The sequence below is a fragment of the Scyliorhinus torazame genome, chromosome 3, assembly GCF_047496885.1.
Source record: "Scyliorhinus torazame isolate Kashiwa2021f chromosome 3, sScyTor2.1, whole genome shotgun sequence".
In the NCBI taxonomy this organism is placed as follows: Eukaryota; Metazoa; Chordata; class Chondrichthyes; order Carcharhiniformes; family Scyliorhinidae; genus Scyliorhinus; species Scyliorhinus torazame.
In genome coordinates, this window is record NC_092709.1 from 227,487,291 (window position 1) to 227,501,574 (window position 14,284).

General features: G+C 43.1%; 1 protein-coding gene across 1 annotated transcript in view; it reads left to right on the forward strand.

Annotated features, from left to right (window-relative positions):
- The window catches only part of dimt1l (DIM1 dimethyladenosine transferase 1-like (S. cerevisiae)), a 38,625-nt gene that overhangs the window by 13,191 nt on the left and 11,150 nt on the right, over window positions 1-14,284 (forward strand). Inside the window, exons 4-9 of the mRNA XM_072496965.1 lie at window positions 1,046-1,107; window positions 1,258-1,351; window positions 2,073-2,122; window positions 2,804-2,927; window positions 8,135-8,227; window positions 11,538-11,602. Coding sequence (XP_072353066.1) covers window positions 1,046-1,107; window positions 1,258-1,351; window positions 2,073-2,122; window positions 2,804-2,927; window positions 8,135-8,227; window positions 11,538-11,602 — 488 coding nt within the window. The remainder of the gene's footprint in view (window positions 1-1,045; window positions 1,108-1,257; window positions 1,352-2,072; window positions 2,123-2,803; window positions 2,928-8,134; window positions 8,228-11,537; window positions 11,603-14,284) is intronic.

Consider the following 14,284-nt stretch of genomic DNA (forward strand, 5'->3'; position numbering starts at 1 on the left):
GCCAACTATTAAATTTTTGCAGCTCTATAAGTGACAAATCAATGACAAAAATGAATTTCCAACGCTGCCTTTTTGAAACTTGCCTATTGGTTTCAGTTGAAAATTAGATGGTGCTGCATGCTACAGTGGAATTAGGTCTTCAATTTGTGGTTGAATCTGAAATGCGAGGCAACTCCTGTCATCCAGTGTAAGGCTGTGCAGTTGTTCATGCAGGACTCAAAATCCTGTTACAACTAAATTGCAACTCTTGTTGGTTTTCAGATCTGTGTTGTCAACCGATAACGATCTATTCAAGCCCAGTAGAAAATTATAAAATCTTTTAAACCAAAATTCTCATGAAAAAACATTTGAATCTAGATAAGAAACAATATAGCGTTATCATAAACAATCAGTGGGCTGCTTAGAAATCTCAACCAGCAAGAAGGATTTAAAAAAAGAATTAGCCAACAATTAGTCGTTACCATCTACCTCTAATTATTCTCTTGAAGTGAAGCATTTGGAACCCCTGCTCACATTGTTTACACTTTTGGTCTGAATCAACTCCTCTGGCTTGCTTCTCCTGAACCCAGAAGCTAATGCACTGGGAGACCTCACTTTTCCATTTAATGCTGCTTACTGGCCCCAATCATCACCTATTTATATTGGAGGTGAGACCACTTTTCACTATAAAAGGTTTTGACATCCAATGGATTTTTTTAAACTTTGGACTGTTTTTTGTGTTATCAGTTTTTCCAAGCTTTCTATGCAGGTTTGGTTTTATACTTAAAGCTCCCTTTTTTTCCTGTAGTATAAAGTGTGATTGTTTGAAATTTGACATTCTTACCTTTGTCCTGATGGGAATGCAAGATCAAAAGCTTCGGCAACGTATCCCTCTTTTTAGTAATATTCAAGCTCTGTACTACCCTCCCAAGCAACTGTTAGTATTGGGTTTTCAGTCTTATTAGTAGCATGTGCTTAATAAACTTTGCTCGATAAGCTGGGGCCATATTCTGTTGGTTTAGAGTATAAAAATAATAATGTGGAATTGTTTCTGCATTCGCATTAGGTAATTGCTTGTGAACTTGATACCAGACTTGTCGCTGAACTGCAGAAGAGAGTTCAGGGAACGTAAGTAATATAAATACTGTTAAGCATTTAACTAAGTTTAATGGACTTAAGACAAAATTGATTGTATAGAAAATAGCTTAAATATGTGTTTTGACCACCTTTTTTGTTGCTGAAATCTTGTGTTTTTGTTTCTGAATACATTTTCTTCAGACCTATGGCAAGTAAACTTCAAATAATGATTGGAGATGTGCTGAAGACAGACTTGCCATTTTTTGATGCATGTGTGGCAAACTTGCCATATCAGGTAAGTTGGCATCACCGTTTAACTTGCCTTATAAGTTGGGTGATTATGTTGGTGTGCAGCATGACCATTAAGATTGAAATAATTTTGATCCTTACCTTAACCAGTGAGGAGCCTCCAGTGTTTGAATAGGGGAAGTGAAAAACATTGAACTGTTTCCTCCTAGAGCTATTTACAGGTACGCTACCGGTTTTCAGTTTGGGCAGTAGGTTTGCCAGTTTGAACAGGATAAACCATTTGCATAGGCGTTTATGAGGCTACACAATGCAAAGTTCATGATTGAAACAGATAACATGTCAATATAACAAAAGGTTAAATAAAGGTCTGAAAGAGAACTTAAATAAGAAAACAAACAGGTGCACAAAACTAGAAAATATGTTTTTTCTGAATAATAAATACCATCATGGGTGGCTTGTTCTGAATGGCTTGGAATTATATGAGCACCTTGGCTAGCTTTTCGCTAAATTTTCTATGGAGATCAAAATGCTGCTTTGGTGAAATCCTTGCACACAGCTGAATCCTACTTCCTGATTGGTAAACTGGGTAACAGTATCTCAAGTGTTGCTGGACAGATACAAGTGCAGGCTTGTCACCAGCTGGGAAACTGGGTCATGTTTTCATATGGGCTGATTTTTACATGTAATATACTGTTAATTGCAAGCACAAAATTATTGATATTGTAGGTGGTGAGTTGTAATTTGAATTATTGGAATGTTATTTGCAGATCTCGTCTCCATTTATTTTTAAACTGCTTCTGCACAGACCATTCTTCAGGTAAGCCTGTCTGAAGATCTTTATTGTCGTAAGTAGGCTTACATTAACACTGCAATGAAGTTACCGTGAAAAGCTCCTAGTCGCCACACTCCGGCGCCTGTCCGAGTACACTGAGGGAGAATTCAGAATGCTCATATCACACAGCACATCTTTTGGGACTTGTAGGAAGAAACCTTGACTCCAGTTTCTATTCCTCCCTCTGTTCCACTGACTCTCACCCGCCGAAGAAGCCACTCCCACACTCGCAGGGCTCAGAGAAAAGATTGAACTGCCAGCTCTATTGTGAAATGAAAAATCAGTCTACTTCTCTGATGTGATGTAGCGTTAAAATAGATGATGTAGAGTTGAAATAAAGGTTGAGCACAACGTTTTCACACTTGGTAACAGTCATAGAATAAATACGAGCGAAAACCACTGAAGCAAGCAACATTAAGAGACCAAGATTTCTGGAGAGGCAGAGGGTTGAGAAGTCTGAGAGTGAACATGATGTGATTATCCCCCCCCAGTGATTTCTGTTGTTATCTATTCAAATGAGGATTCTACTGTATGTGCATCAGCTAGTGTAGTGTTTCCTTGAGTTGGGGAGGGAGCAAAGATGTGTTTTATTGCAAAACGAGTATTGCCGCCATTGAAAAGATAACTAGGTTTATTCTTTATATGTTACCTTCTGCCCTCCTACAGATGTGCAGTATTGATGTTCCAACAAGAATTTGCTCTTCGACTTGTTGCAAAACCAGGGGATAAACTATACTGCAGGCTATCAATCAATACACAGTTATTGGCACGTGTAGATCACCTGATGAAGGTAACACTGAGTTCTCATAAGTAAAATGTGCTTTAGATTTTCTAATAGCTTAAAAGGCATGGGCCATGTGGTATGGAATGAAGTTACAAGACCAGGAAGGATCTGGGTTTGATTCTGAAGTGATAATTGATTTTGGAATTCCTGAACTAACGAGGTTAAAAAATCTGATAGGATTCTCATTCCCGATTCTTAATTGAATTGTTATGATGCAATGGATAGAATGGATTAAAAACTGGCTTCAAGACAGATAGCAGAGAGTAGGGGTAAAGGGTAATTATTCAGACTGGCAGCAGATGGGAAGTGATGTTCCATGGTGATCAGTACTGGAACCATTGCTGTTCACAGTTTACATTTTAGTAAGAAGAATAGGGAGGTCACTCATTACTTAGAAGATGCAAGTCTAAGTGGGGTCGAGGGTTGAAGATCTATAATGCCAGTTTCAATCATGTAATTCATCACACAAATCTATATTCTGTTGCACTGCGGAAACAGTCTTTCACATTTTAAAAAACTTCTTCCTCAACATACCTGGATGCTTATAATATACAGGAAATTCATTGCACTCAACCAGGGCTGGCAGAGCACAAATCAAGGGAAATGCATTTTATAATGTATACCTCTTATTTTAACATCTCCGTATTATTGTCAGGCGTGAGAAGGTGGCTTAATGTGGCTTCGCAAACCTGTGCCTTTTGCCCCATTGTCCCAGTCTTTTTTTAAATTTAGAGTACCCAATTTTTTTTTCCAATTAAGGGGCAATTTAGCATGGCCAATCTACCTAATCTACACATCTTTGGGTTGTGGGGGTGAAACCCACGCAGACATGGGGAGAATGTGCAAACTCCACACGACAGTGACCCAGGGCTGGGATTCAAACCCAGTCTTCAGCGCCACAGTCCCAGTGCTAACCACTAGAACAAAGAACAAAGAAAAGTACAGCACAGGAACAGGCCCTTCGGCCCTCCAAGCCCATGCCGACCACGCTGCCCGTCTAAATTAAAATCATCTTCACTTCCTGGGTCCGTATCCCTCTATTCCCATCCTATTCATGTCTTTGTCAAGATGCCCCTTCAATGTCACTATGGTCTCTGCGTCCACCACCTCCTCCGGCAGCGAGTTCCAGGCACCCACTACCCTCTGTTTAAAAAAAAAAACACAAAAAAAAAAACAACTTGCCTCATACATCTCCTCTAAACCTTGCCCCTCGCACCTTAAACCTATGCCCCCTAGTAATTGACCCCTCTACCCTGGGGAAAAGCCTCTGACGATCCACTCTGTCTATGCCCCTCATAATTTTGTAGACCTCTATCAGGTCGCCCCTCAACCTCCGTCGTTCCAGTGAGAACAAACCGAGTTTATTCACCCGCTACTCATTGCTAATGTCCTCCATACCAGGCAACATCCTGGTAAATCTCTTCTGCACCCTCTCTAAAGCCTCCACATCCTTCTGGTAGGCGATCAGAATTGAACACTATACTCCCAAGTGTGGCCTAACTAAGGTTCTATACAGCTGCAACATGACTTGCCAATTCTTATACTCAATGCCCCGGCCAATGAAGGCAAGCATGCCGTATGCCGCTTTGACTACCTTCTCCCCCTGTATTGCCCCTTTCAGTGACCTGTGGACCTGTACACCTAGATCTCTCTGACTTTCAATACTCTTGAGGGTTCTACCATTCACTGTATATTCCCTACCTGCATTAGACCTTCCAAAATGCATTACCTCACATTTGTCTGGATTAAACTCCATCTGCCATCTCTCCGCCCAAGCCTCCAAACGATCTAAATCCTGCTGTATCCTCTGATAGTCCTCATCGCTATCCGCAATTCCACAAACCTTTGTGTCGTCTGCAAACTTATTAATCAGACCAGTTACATTTTCCTCCAAATCATTTATATATACTACGAAAAGCAAAGGTCCCAGCACTGATCCCTGCGGAACACCACTAGTCACAGCCCTCCAATTATAAAAGCACCCTTCTATTGCTACTCTCTGCCTTCTATGACCTTGCCAGCTCACCCCTGATCCCGTGTGACATCACCTGTGCCACATGCCGCCCCATTGTCCCAGTCTTAAATAAAACGTGATCTATGTCTCAAACATTCCTTTCGACAAAGCATCCCTTGCTCCAACAAAAAAGAAAAGACTGCATTTATATAAAAGTAAAGTGATTTGCACACACAGCAAATGCCCACAGACAGCAATGTGAAATGCCCAGATTATCTGATTTTTTGACGTGTTGATAAATATTGGCCAGGACACAGGTGATAATTCCTCTGTTCTTCTTCAAAATATTGCCATCTGAGAGGTCGGATGCGACACAATTTTTAACAATTCGTCAGAAAGGCCACACCTCCAACTCCGCACTGGGAACCTTGATTTCAACCTTGATTTTTGTGCTCATGTCCTGGGGTGAAACTTGAACCCACAACAACGTTGTGACTCTGGCGAGAATGCTACCAACTGAGCCACTCTGACACGGTCACTCAAATGATGGACTTGAAATCATTCCATTTCCCCCTTTGTATTACTTATTATTTTTATGTATTACCATACATCATTAAAGTTAATGTATTATTAAGGTTTGTGATGTGTCTGTTTTCCATTGGGAGAGGGTGAAGGAGAAGAAGAAAATGGTCAGCATTCTATAACTCTTGTGCAAGCAGTTTCTTAGCACTCATGACACCACACTGCTAAATAATGCAATCATAAATATTCAGTAACTGCATGTTTACTGTTTTAACTTGAGCATTAACCTGTTTATTTTGAACATCTTCAAAATAGACTGATAAATTTGATATGAAGGCAATAAGTTCTGTATCACCTGGGGTCAATTCTAAATTATGATGTTCAACCAAGAAATAAATGCCAGCATTATTAAATTAATTCCGCAAATGACTCACTTTGCCTCTTCAAACGCACCTGACAATTTGTTCGAATCAAATATTTAGCTGCAGATGAAAGTGACATTCTTCAGACTTTTTTTTCGAGTACCCAATTTATTTTTTCCAATTAAGGGGCAATTTAGTGTGGCCAATCCACCTAGTCTGCACATCTTTGGGTTGTGGGGACGAAACCCACGCAAACACGGGGAGAATGGGCAAACATGACATGGACAGTGACCCAGAGCCGGGATCGAACCCGGGACCTCGGCGCCGTGAAGCAGCAGGGCTACCCCACTGCGCCACCGTGCTGCCCTGATATTCTTCAGCGATGATTTCAAAGGTTTCAATTGTCTGACCAATGACAAATCAGACAAACTGGCCCTTTCATCTTTATATAAAAACTTAAACTACTGACTGGAAGCAGCTTAAAGGAGGCTGGCAGTGCAAATGCTTCAAGTGATAAAATCACTCTACTTTGGGGATAAAGGGTAAGTAAAGAGAAGGGTGGAAAACATGCCAGTGCTCCCCCTTGCCAATCCAATAAAGAAATATCCTACAGAGACAGTTCAATAAGATGCCAAATCAAAGAGCACTATGTAAAATAAGGACTTGTGATGTAGGGGTAACACCCCTAGCATGGATAGAGGATTGGTTAGCTAACCAGAAACCAAGTTGGCAACTGAATCTATGGTTGCTAAATTTGCTGATATTACAAAGGTAGGTGGGAAAATACGTTGTGAAAAAGACACAACCTATGTCCCTTTGCAGACTCCTTAAGTGAGTGGGCAACAAAATTGGCAGATGGAGTGTAATGTGGGCAAATGTTAATTGTCCACTTTGGCTGGAACAATAGAAAAGGAGCATATCATTTGGATTGAAGAACTCTGGTACAGATGGATCTGTGTGTCCTGGTACATGACTCAGGAAAAGTTAGTATGCATCTATCGCAAGTGATTATGAAGGCAAATGGAACTCTTGTTTATTAGAAGGGGAATGAAATATAAAAGTAAAGGTGTTTTGTTACAGTTGTACAGGGCTTTGGTGAGATCACAGCTGGAGTACTGTACAGTTTTGGTCTCATTTAAGAAAGGATATAAATGTGTTATACGCAGTTCAGAGATGGTTCACTCAACTGATGCCTGGGATGGAGGGTGACTCTTCTAAGGAAAGGTTGGACAAGTTGGGCCTACATCCATTTATGTTTAGAATAATCAAAGGTAATATTGAAGCATAATATCCTGAGATGACTTGACAGGGTGCATGCTGAAAGGGTGTTTCCCCTTATGGGGGACACAGTTTAAAAATCAGGGTGCCTCATTTAAGATGGAAATGAGAAGAATTTTTTTCTTAGTGGCGTGAATCTTTGGTGTACTCTGTTCTGTAGAGTGGTGGAGGCAGGATCATTTAATAATTTTAAGGCAGGGGTAGATCGATTCTTTTTTTAAAATATAAATTTATAGTACCCAATTTTTTTTTCCAATTAAGAGTAATTTGGTGTGGCCAATCCACCTCCCCTTCACATCTTTTTTTTTTTTCCTTTTTTATAAATTTAGTGTACCCAATTAATTTTTTCCAATTAAGGGGCAATTTAGTGTGGCCAATCCACCTAACCTGCACATCTTTGGGTTATGGGGGCGAAGCCCTCGCAAACACGGGGTGAATGTACAAACTCCGCACGGACAGTGACCCAGAGCCGTGATTGAACCTGGGACCTCAGCGCCGTGAGGCATCAGGGCTAACTCGCTGCGCCACCGTGCTGCCCTCCCCATCACATCTTTGGGTTGTGGAGGTGAGACGCACGTAGACACTGGGATAATGTGCAAACTCAACATGGACAGTGACCCGGGGCCGGGATAGAACCCGGGTACTCGGTGCCGTGAGACAGAAGTGCTCACCACTGCGCCACCATCGCGCCTGTGGGTAGATAGATTCTTGATGAACAAGGGAGTTGCCGGAGGCTGTTGGGGAATGTGGAGTTAAGGCACAATCAGATCAGCCATTTGATGGCAGAGCACAGCCAAATGACCTATTCCTGCTGTTAATTTGTATGTTTGTTTATATATTGTATGCAATGTACAAAGGCAAGGAAACTCTTAAGAGTTTCCATGATAAGTTAATGGAGCTAATTGGCCCACCCATCCAGAAACATTCACTACATTTCCTCTTGGACCTTGATTGGATGACACTTGATTGTCCCTGGCATTGCAAGGTGTGTATTAGTAACGTCAGCTGATCATTGTTCTAAGTATAAAAAGATAGAGGCTTAGAAAGTTTCAAGAATGCTCTTTATATAATCTGAATACACCTTCATCTTTGCTTAGGTTGGAAAAAACAACTTCAGACCACCTCCAAAAGTTGAGTCGAGTGTGGTTAGGATAGAACCAAAGAATCCACCTCCTCCAGTGAACTTTCAGGTGAAAATCAACTTATTTATATTTAAGCCGGGTTGTTCAGCTGACAATCAGGAAGGTTGTCTCCCATTTGTGCTACATTTGGCCAAGATGGATGTAGAGGTACTGCAATTGATGTTGACCCTCCTGAATTCAAGAAGGCAAAATCAGCATGACTTCCAATGCTAGAACTGTACATCGAGTGTATATAGGATTGGACTCTGCTATGATCCTTCCCCCTGACAAATAGATGTCACCATTGTCAAAAGTAAGTGAAAGATAAAATGGCAGACTAAAGGACTTAGATTTTTGAGGCCATGTATGAATAATGATTTACCTTGTACTTCATTGTTCAAGATTGATTGTTCTTGTAAGTCCTTAAGATTTCCTCTTGCTGAATTCTTTGCATTTGTTTTGTTTGTTATCTGCCTCTTTCTGATTTTCTGTTTTATTATCTTGAGCAGAAGTGTAATGGTAGTGCTACAGGATGTATGTGTTACATTTGGACGAAATATATACGGTCAGAGGTGGGGATATTTGCGGATGTTCAGCACCATTCGTGACGACTCCGATAACGAAGCAGTCCATGTCCAAATGCAGCAAGACCTGGACAATATCCAGGCTAGGCTGCCAAGTGGCAAGTTGCATTTGCGCTACACAAGTGGCAGGCACTTACCATCTCCTACAGGGGAGGATCTAACCCCCATCCTTGACATTCAGTGGCATTACCATTGCTGAATCCCCCACAATCAACATCCTGGGGGTCACCATTGATCAGTAACTGAACTGGACTAGCCACATTAATACTGTTACTACCAGGGCAGGACAAATGCTAGGAATCCTATGGCGGGTAACTCACCCACCAAAGTCTACCCACCATCTACAAGGCACAAGTCAGGAGTGTAATGGAATACTCTCTACTTGCCTGGATGAGTGCAGCTCCAACAACACTCTAAGAAGGTCGACACCATCCAGGACAAAGCAGCCTGCTTGATTGCTTCTCCTTCCACAAACATTCAAACCCTCCACCACCGACGAACAGTGGCAGCCAGGTGTACCATCAACAAGATGCACTGCAGTAACTCACCAAGGTTCCTTATACAGCACCTTCCAAACCCACAACCACCACCATCTAGGAGAACAAGAGCAGCAGATACCTGGGAACCCCACCACCTGAAGGTTCCCCTCCCAAGTCACTCGCCACCTGACTTGGAAATATGTCGCCGTTGCTTCACTGTCGCTGGGGCAGCATCCAGGAACTCTCTCCCTAACAGCACAGTGGGTATACCTACACATCACAGACTGCAGCGGTTCAGAAAGGAAACTCACCACCACCTTCTGAAGGGCAACTAGGGATGGGTAATAAATGCTGACCTAACCGGCGATGCCCACATCCCATAAATACATTTTAAAAATAAATTCTGTGCACAAATTTAATAGTAGACAGATTACTTGTTGAATTTATAGTTCAAAGTTTTTTTTTAAACTTCTGCCCATACAAGATTTGGCTGAAGAATTGCTCCCATGTCTCCACCAATATTTTTTGTCCAGTTGATAGTAGTTCTGATTTTTCTTACTCATAATTGACACCTTCCCATGGTAGTATAGTTATTACCAGGAACCCGTTGGGAATTTGGCCTGAACCCAAGTTCTGCTACAATAGTCTGCTGAATACTGCCATAAGCTGTGGCACCCATTTCTGGAACACATTAATTTGCTGGTGTTATACAAGTGATGCAAAGTTTCGTTTGATCCTGAACTTGATTATTAAAAATAAATGGAATTCTCCAAACTGCTATCCCATCTCCAATATTTGGAATTCTGTTCCATAGCTGGAAAGCTATGATAGTTTACATAAATGCATTTAATCGTTTGATAGTACAGAAATTGAGTGTTGCTGGAAGAAAAATCCGTATTGTCAAAGTTTTTGTCTTGTGTTCATCGGGACAATGGCAAGAATATCAATGTCAGGGGAAACAACAACTTTTTACTCAACTCTGAGAAGCGAGTGCTAATTGGTGGGCAAGTGGACTCTGGTAGAGGCATTGCCATAGCAACTGCACCAATTAATGGTGACTGACAGCTAACTGCCAAGCATTGTTTGAAATTTAAATCCGACAGTTATCTCTGATCAGTAAAGGCATTGCGCTGAGGAATGAACCAGAAAATGGCTATCACTTGTTTTGTTTGTTGAAATTTTTTATTTTTATTTCAGAGTACCCAATTCATCTTTTTCCAATTAAGGGTCAATTTAGCATCGCCAATCCACCTACCCTGCACATAGAATCATAGAATTTATAGCGCAGAAGGAGGCCATTCAGCCCATAAAGTCTCCACCGGCCCTTGGAAAGAGCATCCACTTCAGCCCTCCACCCTATCCCGTAACCCAGTAATCCCACCCAACGCTTTTGGACACTAAGGCAACTTATCATGTCCAATCCACCTAACCTGCACATCTTTGGACTGTGGGAGGAAACCGGAGCACCCGGAGGAAACCCATGCAGACACGGAGAGAAGGTGCAGACTCCGTAGAGAGACCCAAGCCGGGAATCGAACCTGGGAAACTAGAGCCAAGAAGCATTTGTGTTAACCACTGTGCTGCCCCTGAGGTAGAAGTGCTAACCACCGTGCTGCCCTCATCACTTGTTTTGTTTAGCTGAAACAGGTGCAATGTGTGTACTGGTTCTTTCTGTCTGCAAAGAACAGGGCTCTGTGTATTAATATATGTAGCTTCCTGTACACACACATGCCACACTAAGAGCCAACTGACAACCATAAAGAGGTTGTCAACGTAATTCTGTCAAACTGAAGAATATTTAGCAAATGTTGTCCAATCACAGAATCACATCTAATGTTAGACACATTTGTTAATCAAGCACTGGCTGAATATGGTCTGTACATTGCGATTGTCCTGATGAGTGCAAGTCGAAAAGGTTTGACAAAATGTATTTTTTTTCCAGCAACATAAATGCAATTTTGATCACTTCTGTAAATTTTCTGATTTTTGTGACAGTTGAAGAATACTTTGAACGTTGGTTCCAAAAGTATGTGCTCAATGTGGAACAGATTTGCTTATATTGGCACACCCTATTCTTAAATCTTCCAACAGGTCTAGCAGCATCTGTGGCGAAAGAGGAACAGGAGTAACATTTTGAGCCAAATAATCGGAAAAGTTCTGAAGAATAGTCATATTTAACTCAATATTAACTCTGTTTCGCTCTCTGTAGGTGCTGCCACGCCTGCCTGAAGATTTCCAGTAGCATCTGTGTTTATTGTAGATTTCCAACATCCACGTTTAACCATCTGTAAATCTTGTTGGTCTTTTCAATATTAGGAATGGGATGGTCTGGTCCGAATAGCATTTGTGAGAAAAAACAAGACTTTAGCTGCAGCTTTTAAGTAAGTACTTCAACACCAGCAATATGTTTGTGGTGAAATTGGTATATTTGCTGCAACAGTACCTCTTTTTAAATCCCAAATCCATGCCATTTCATCTTACCCACTCCATCCTTTTTATGCCATACTCATCCCATTCTTTTCATCCCATCCCTTTTTGGTGTGCCATTCCCCCTATTCCACCCATTGAACCCTCCCACTCCCTATTGGACTTCCCGACCTTCTGTTCTTTTCTCCACCAACTTCCCCCATCGCCACAGACTGTTGGAAGCCTCACGTGCACCACATAGTCCACTCCTCTGCATGCCCCCATGTGCCTCTTGGTGCACCCGCACCTGACCCCACCACCAAATTCACCCAAAAACAAATCTGAACTGTACAGACATTCAAAAGCTGGGAAGGGCAGCACGGTAGCATAGTGGTTAGCACTGTGGCTTCGCAGCTCCAGGGTCCCAGGTTCGATTCCCGGCTGGGTCACTGTCTGTCCGAAGTCTGCACGTTCTCCCCGTGTCTGTGTGGGTTTTCTACGGGGGGCTCCGGTTTCCTCCCACAAGTCCCGAAAGACGTGCTGTTAGGTGAATTGGACATTCTGAATTCTCCCTCTGTGTACCTGAACAGGTGCCGGAATGTGGCGACTCGGGGCTTTTCACAGTAACTTCATTGCAATGTAAGCCAACTTGTGACAATAAAGATTATTATTATTAGAAGAGTCCTCTGGACTCAACATTTTTTTTTTTTTTTTTAAAGGTATTTTATTCCAGACACCTGTACCAACAGCAAAATATAAAATACACGGTCTATAAAATCACTGTTCACAGTTTGTACAATTTTTCCCCTTTTGTCCCAGCCCCTAGCGACAAACAACTCCCCAAATAGCATCATGAACAACCCCCACCGCAACTGTAAGCCCTCCTTTGATCCCCTCAACTCAAACTTAATCTCCTTCAACTAGAGAAAGTCGTATAATTCCCCCAGCCAAGCCGCCACCCCTGGCGGCGTATCCGATCTCCAGTTTAACAGGATCGTTTGCAGGTAATTGGAGAGGTGAAGGCCACAACACCAGCCCCCTTCCCCTTCAGAAGCTCCAGCACTTCATATACTCCCAAAACTGCCACCATAGGATCTGGCTGGACTTCCACCCCTCCATCTTGGATATAGTCCCAAACACCGCCACCCAATAACTCTCCAGCTTCTTGCAACTCCAGAACATACGCATGTGATTCACCGGCACCCGCCCACACTTCTCGCACCCATCGGCCACACCCTGGAAGAACCCATCCTCACCCAAGTCATGTGTACCCTGTGCACCACTGTGAACTGAATCAAGCTGCTTGCACAGGAGGAGATTGAGTTTACCCGCCACGTCACGGTCGCACCACAGCCTCCAACTTATTTCCTTCCTAACTCCTCCCATTTACTCATGATCCTCACCACCTGCACCCTGCTTCCCCAATCACCAGTATATATCTCCAATCCTGCCCTTCCCCCAGCTCATCTGGGAGCTGTAGTTTCTCCAACAGTGTGTATTCTGGCAGCTTGGGGAACGCCCTCCAAAGTCCTGCACCTGCATATATCTAATTTCACTACCCCTCAGCAGTTCAAATTTTTCCCCAGCTCGTCCAGTCCCACAAACTTCCCTAACCCGCTCCACCCCGCCTCCCGCCATTTCCCACACATCCCATCTATCTCCCCGGCTTGAACCTGTGGTTCCCACGTTGGTGTCAGTACCGACACCTTGTCCAACTTAAAATGCCTCCTCAACTGGTTCCACACCTTAACCGTCGATTGCACCACCGGGCTCCCCATATACTTCAGCGGAGCCGTCACCATGGCCCTCAGTCTGGAAACCCTACAGGACTCCTCTTCCATCCTAAACCCCCCCTACGCATTTGCTGCCCAATAATGATTCAGCAGTTTCAGCGCTAACCCCCCTTTCTGTGTCTGCCTCGGCAACAGAGCCCTCTTTACCCGTGGCACCATCCCCAACCATATGAATTCCCAAGTTCAATGCCTCCACCCTCTAGAAGAAGGCCTTGGGGAGAAAGATCAGTGGGTCTGGAAGACAAATTGGAACCTTGGCAGCACATTCATCTTCACCACTTGCACCATCCCTGTCAATGTCAAGTGCAAAGTATCCCATCTCTTAAAATCCCCTATAACCTCCTCCACTAACGCTGTCAAATTCCACCTGTGCATCATGACCCACTCGCACGTCATCTGGATCCCCAAATACCTAAACTCCTCTCTATGTACCTTAAACAGCAATGCCCCCAAATTGGCTTCCCACCCTGCCATATTCACCGAAAACACCTTGCTTATCCCAGCATTCGACTTATGTCCAGAGAAGGCCCCAAACCCCTCTTAACAGTCCCATGATCCTGCCCATACTCTCTAGTGAGTCTGACACACACATGTTGTCCGCGTACGACACCCGGCGCTCCCTGCCCCTCTCACAATCCCTTGCCACTCAACAGACCCCCAAAGGGCCATCGTCAAAGGTTCAATCGCCAATGCAAATAACAGCAGCGACAGCGGACACCCCTGCCTCGTTCCCCTGTGCAATCCAAAACCCGATGAACTAATCTTGTTTGTATGCGTGCTTGCCATTGGGGACACATGGAACAGAAGCACCCATGCCACAAACTTCGTCCCAAACCTTCCAAGAATCTCAAACAAGTACCTCCA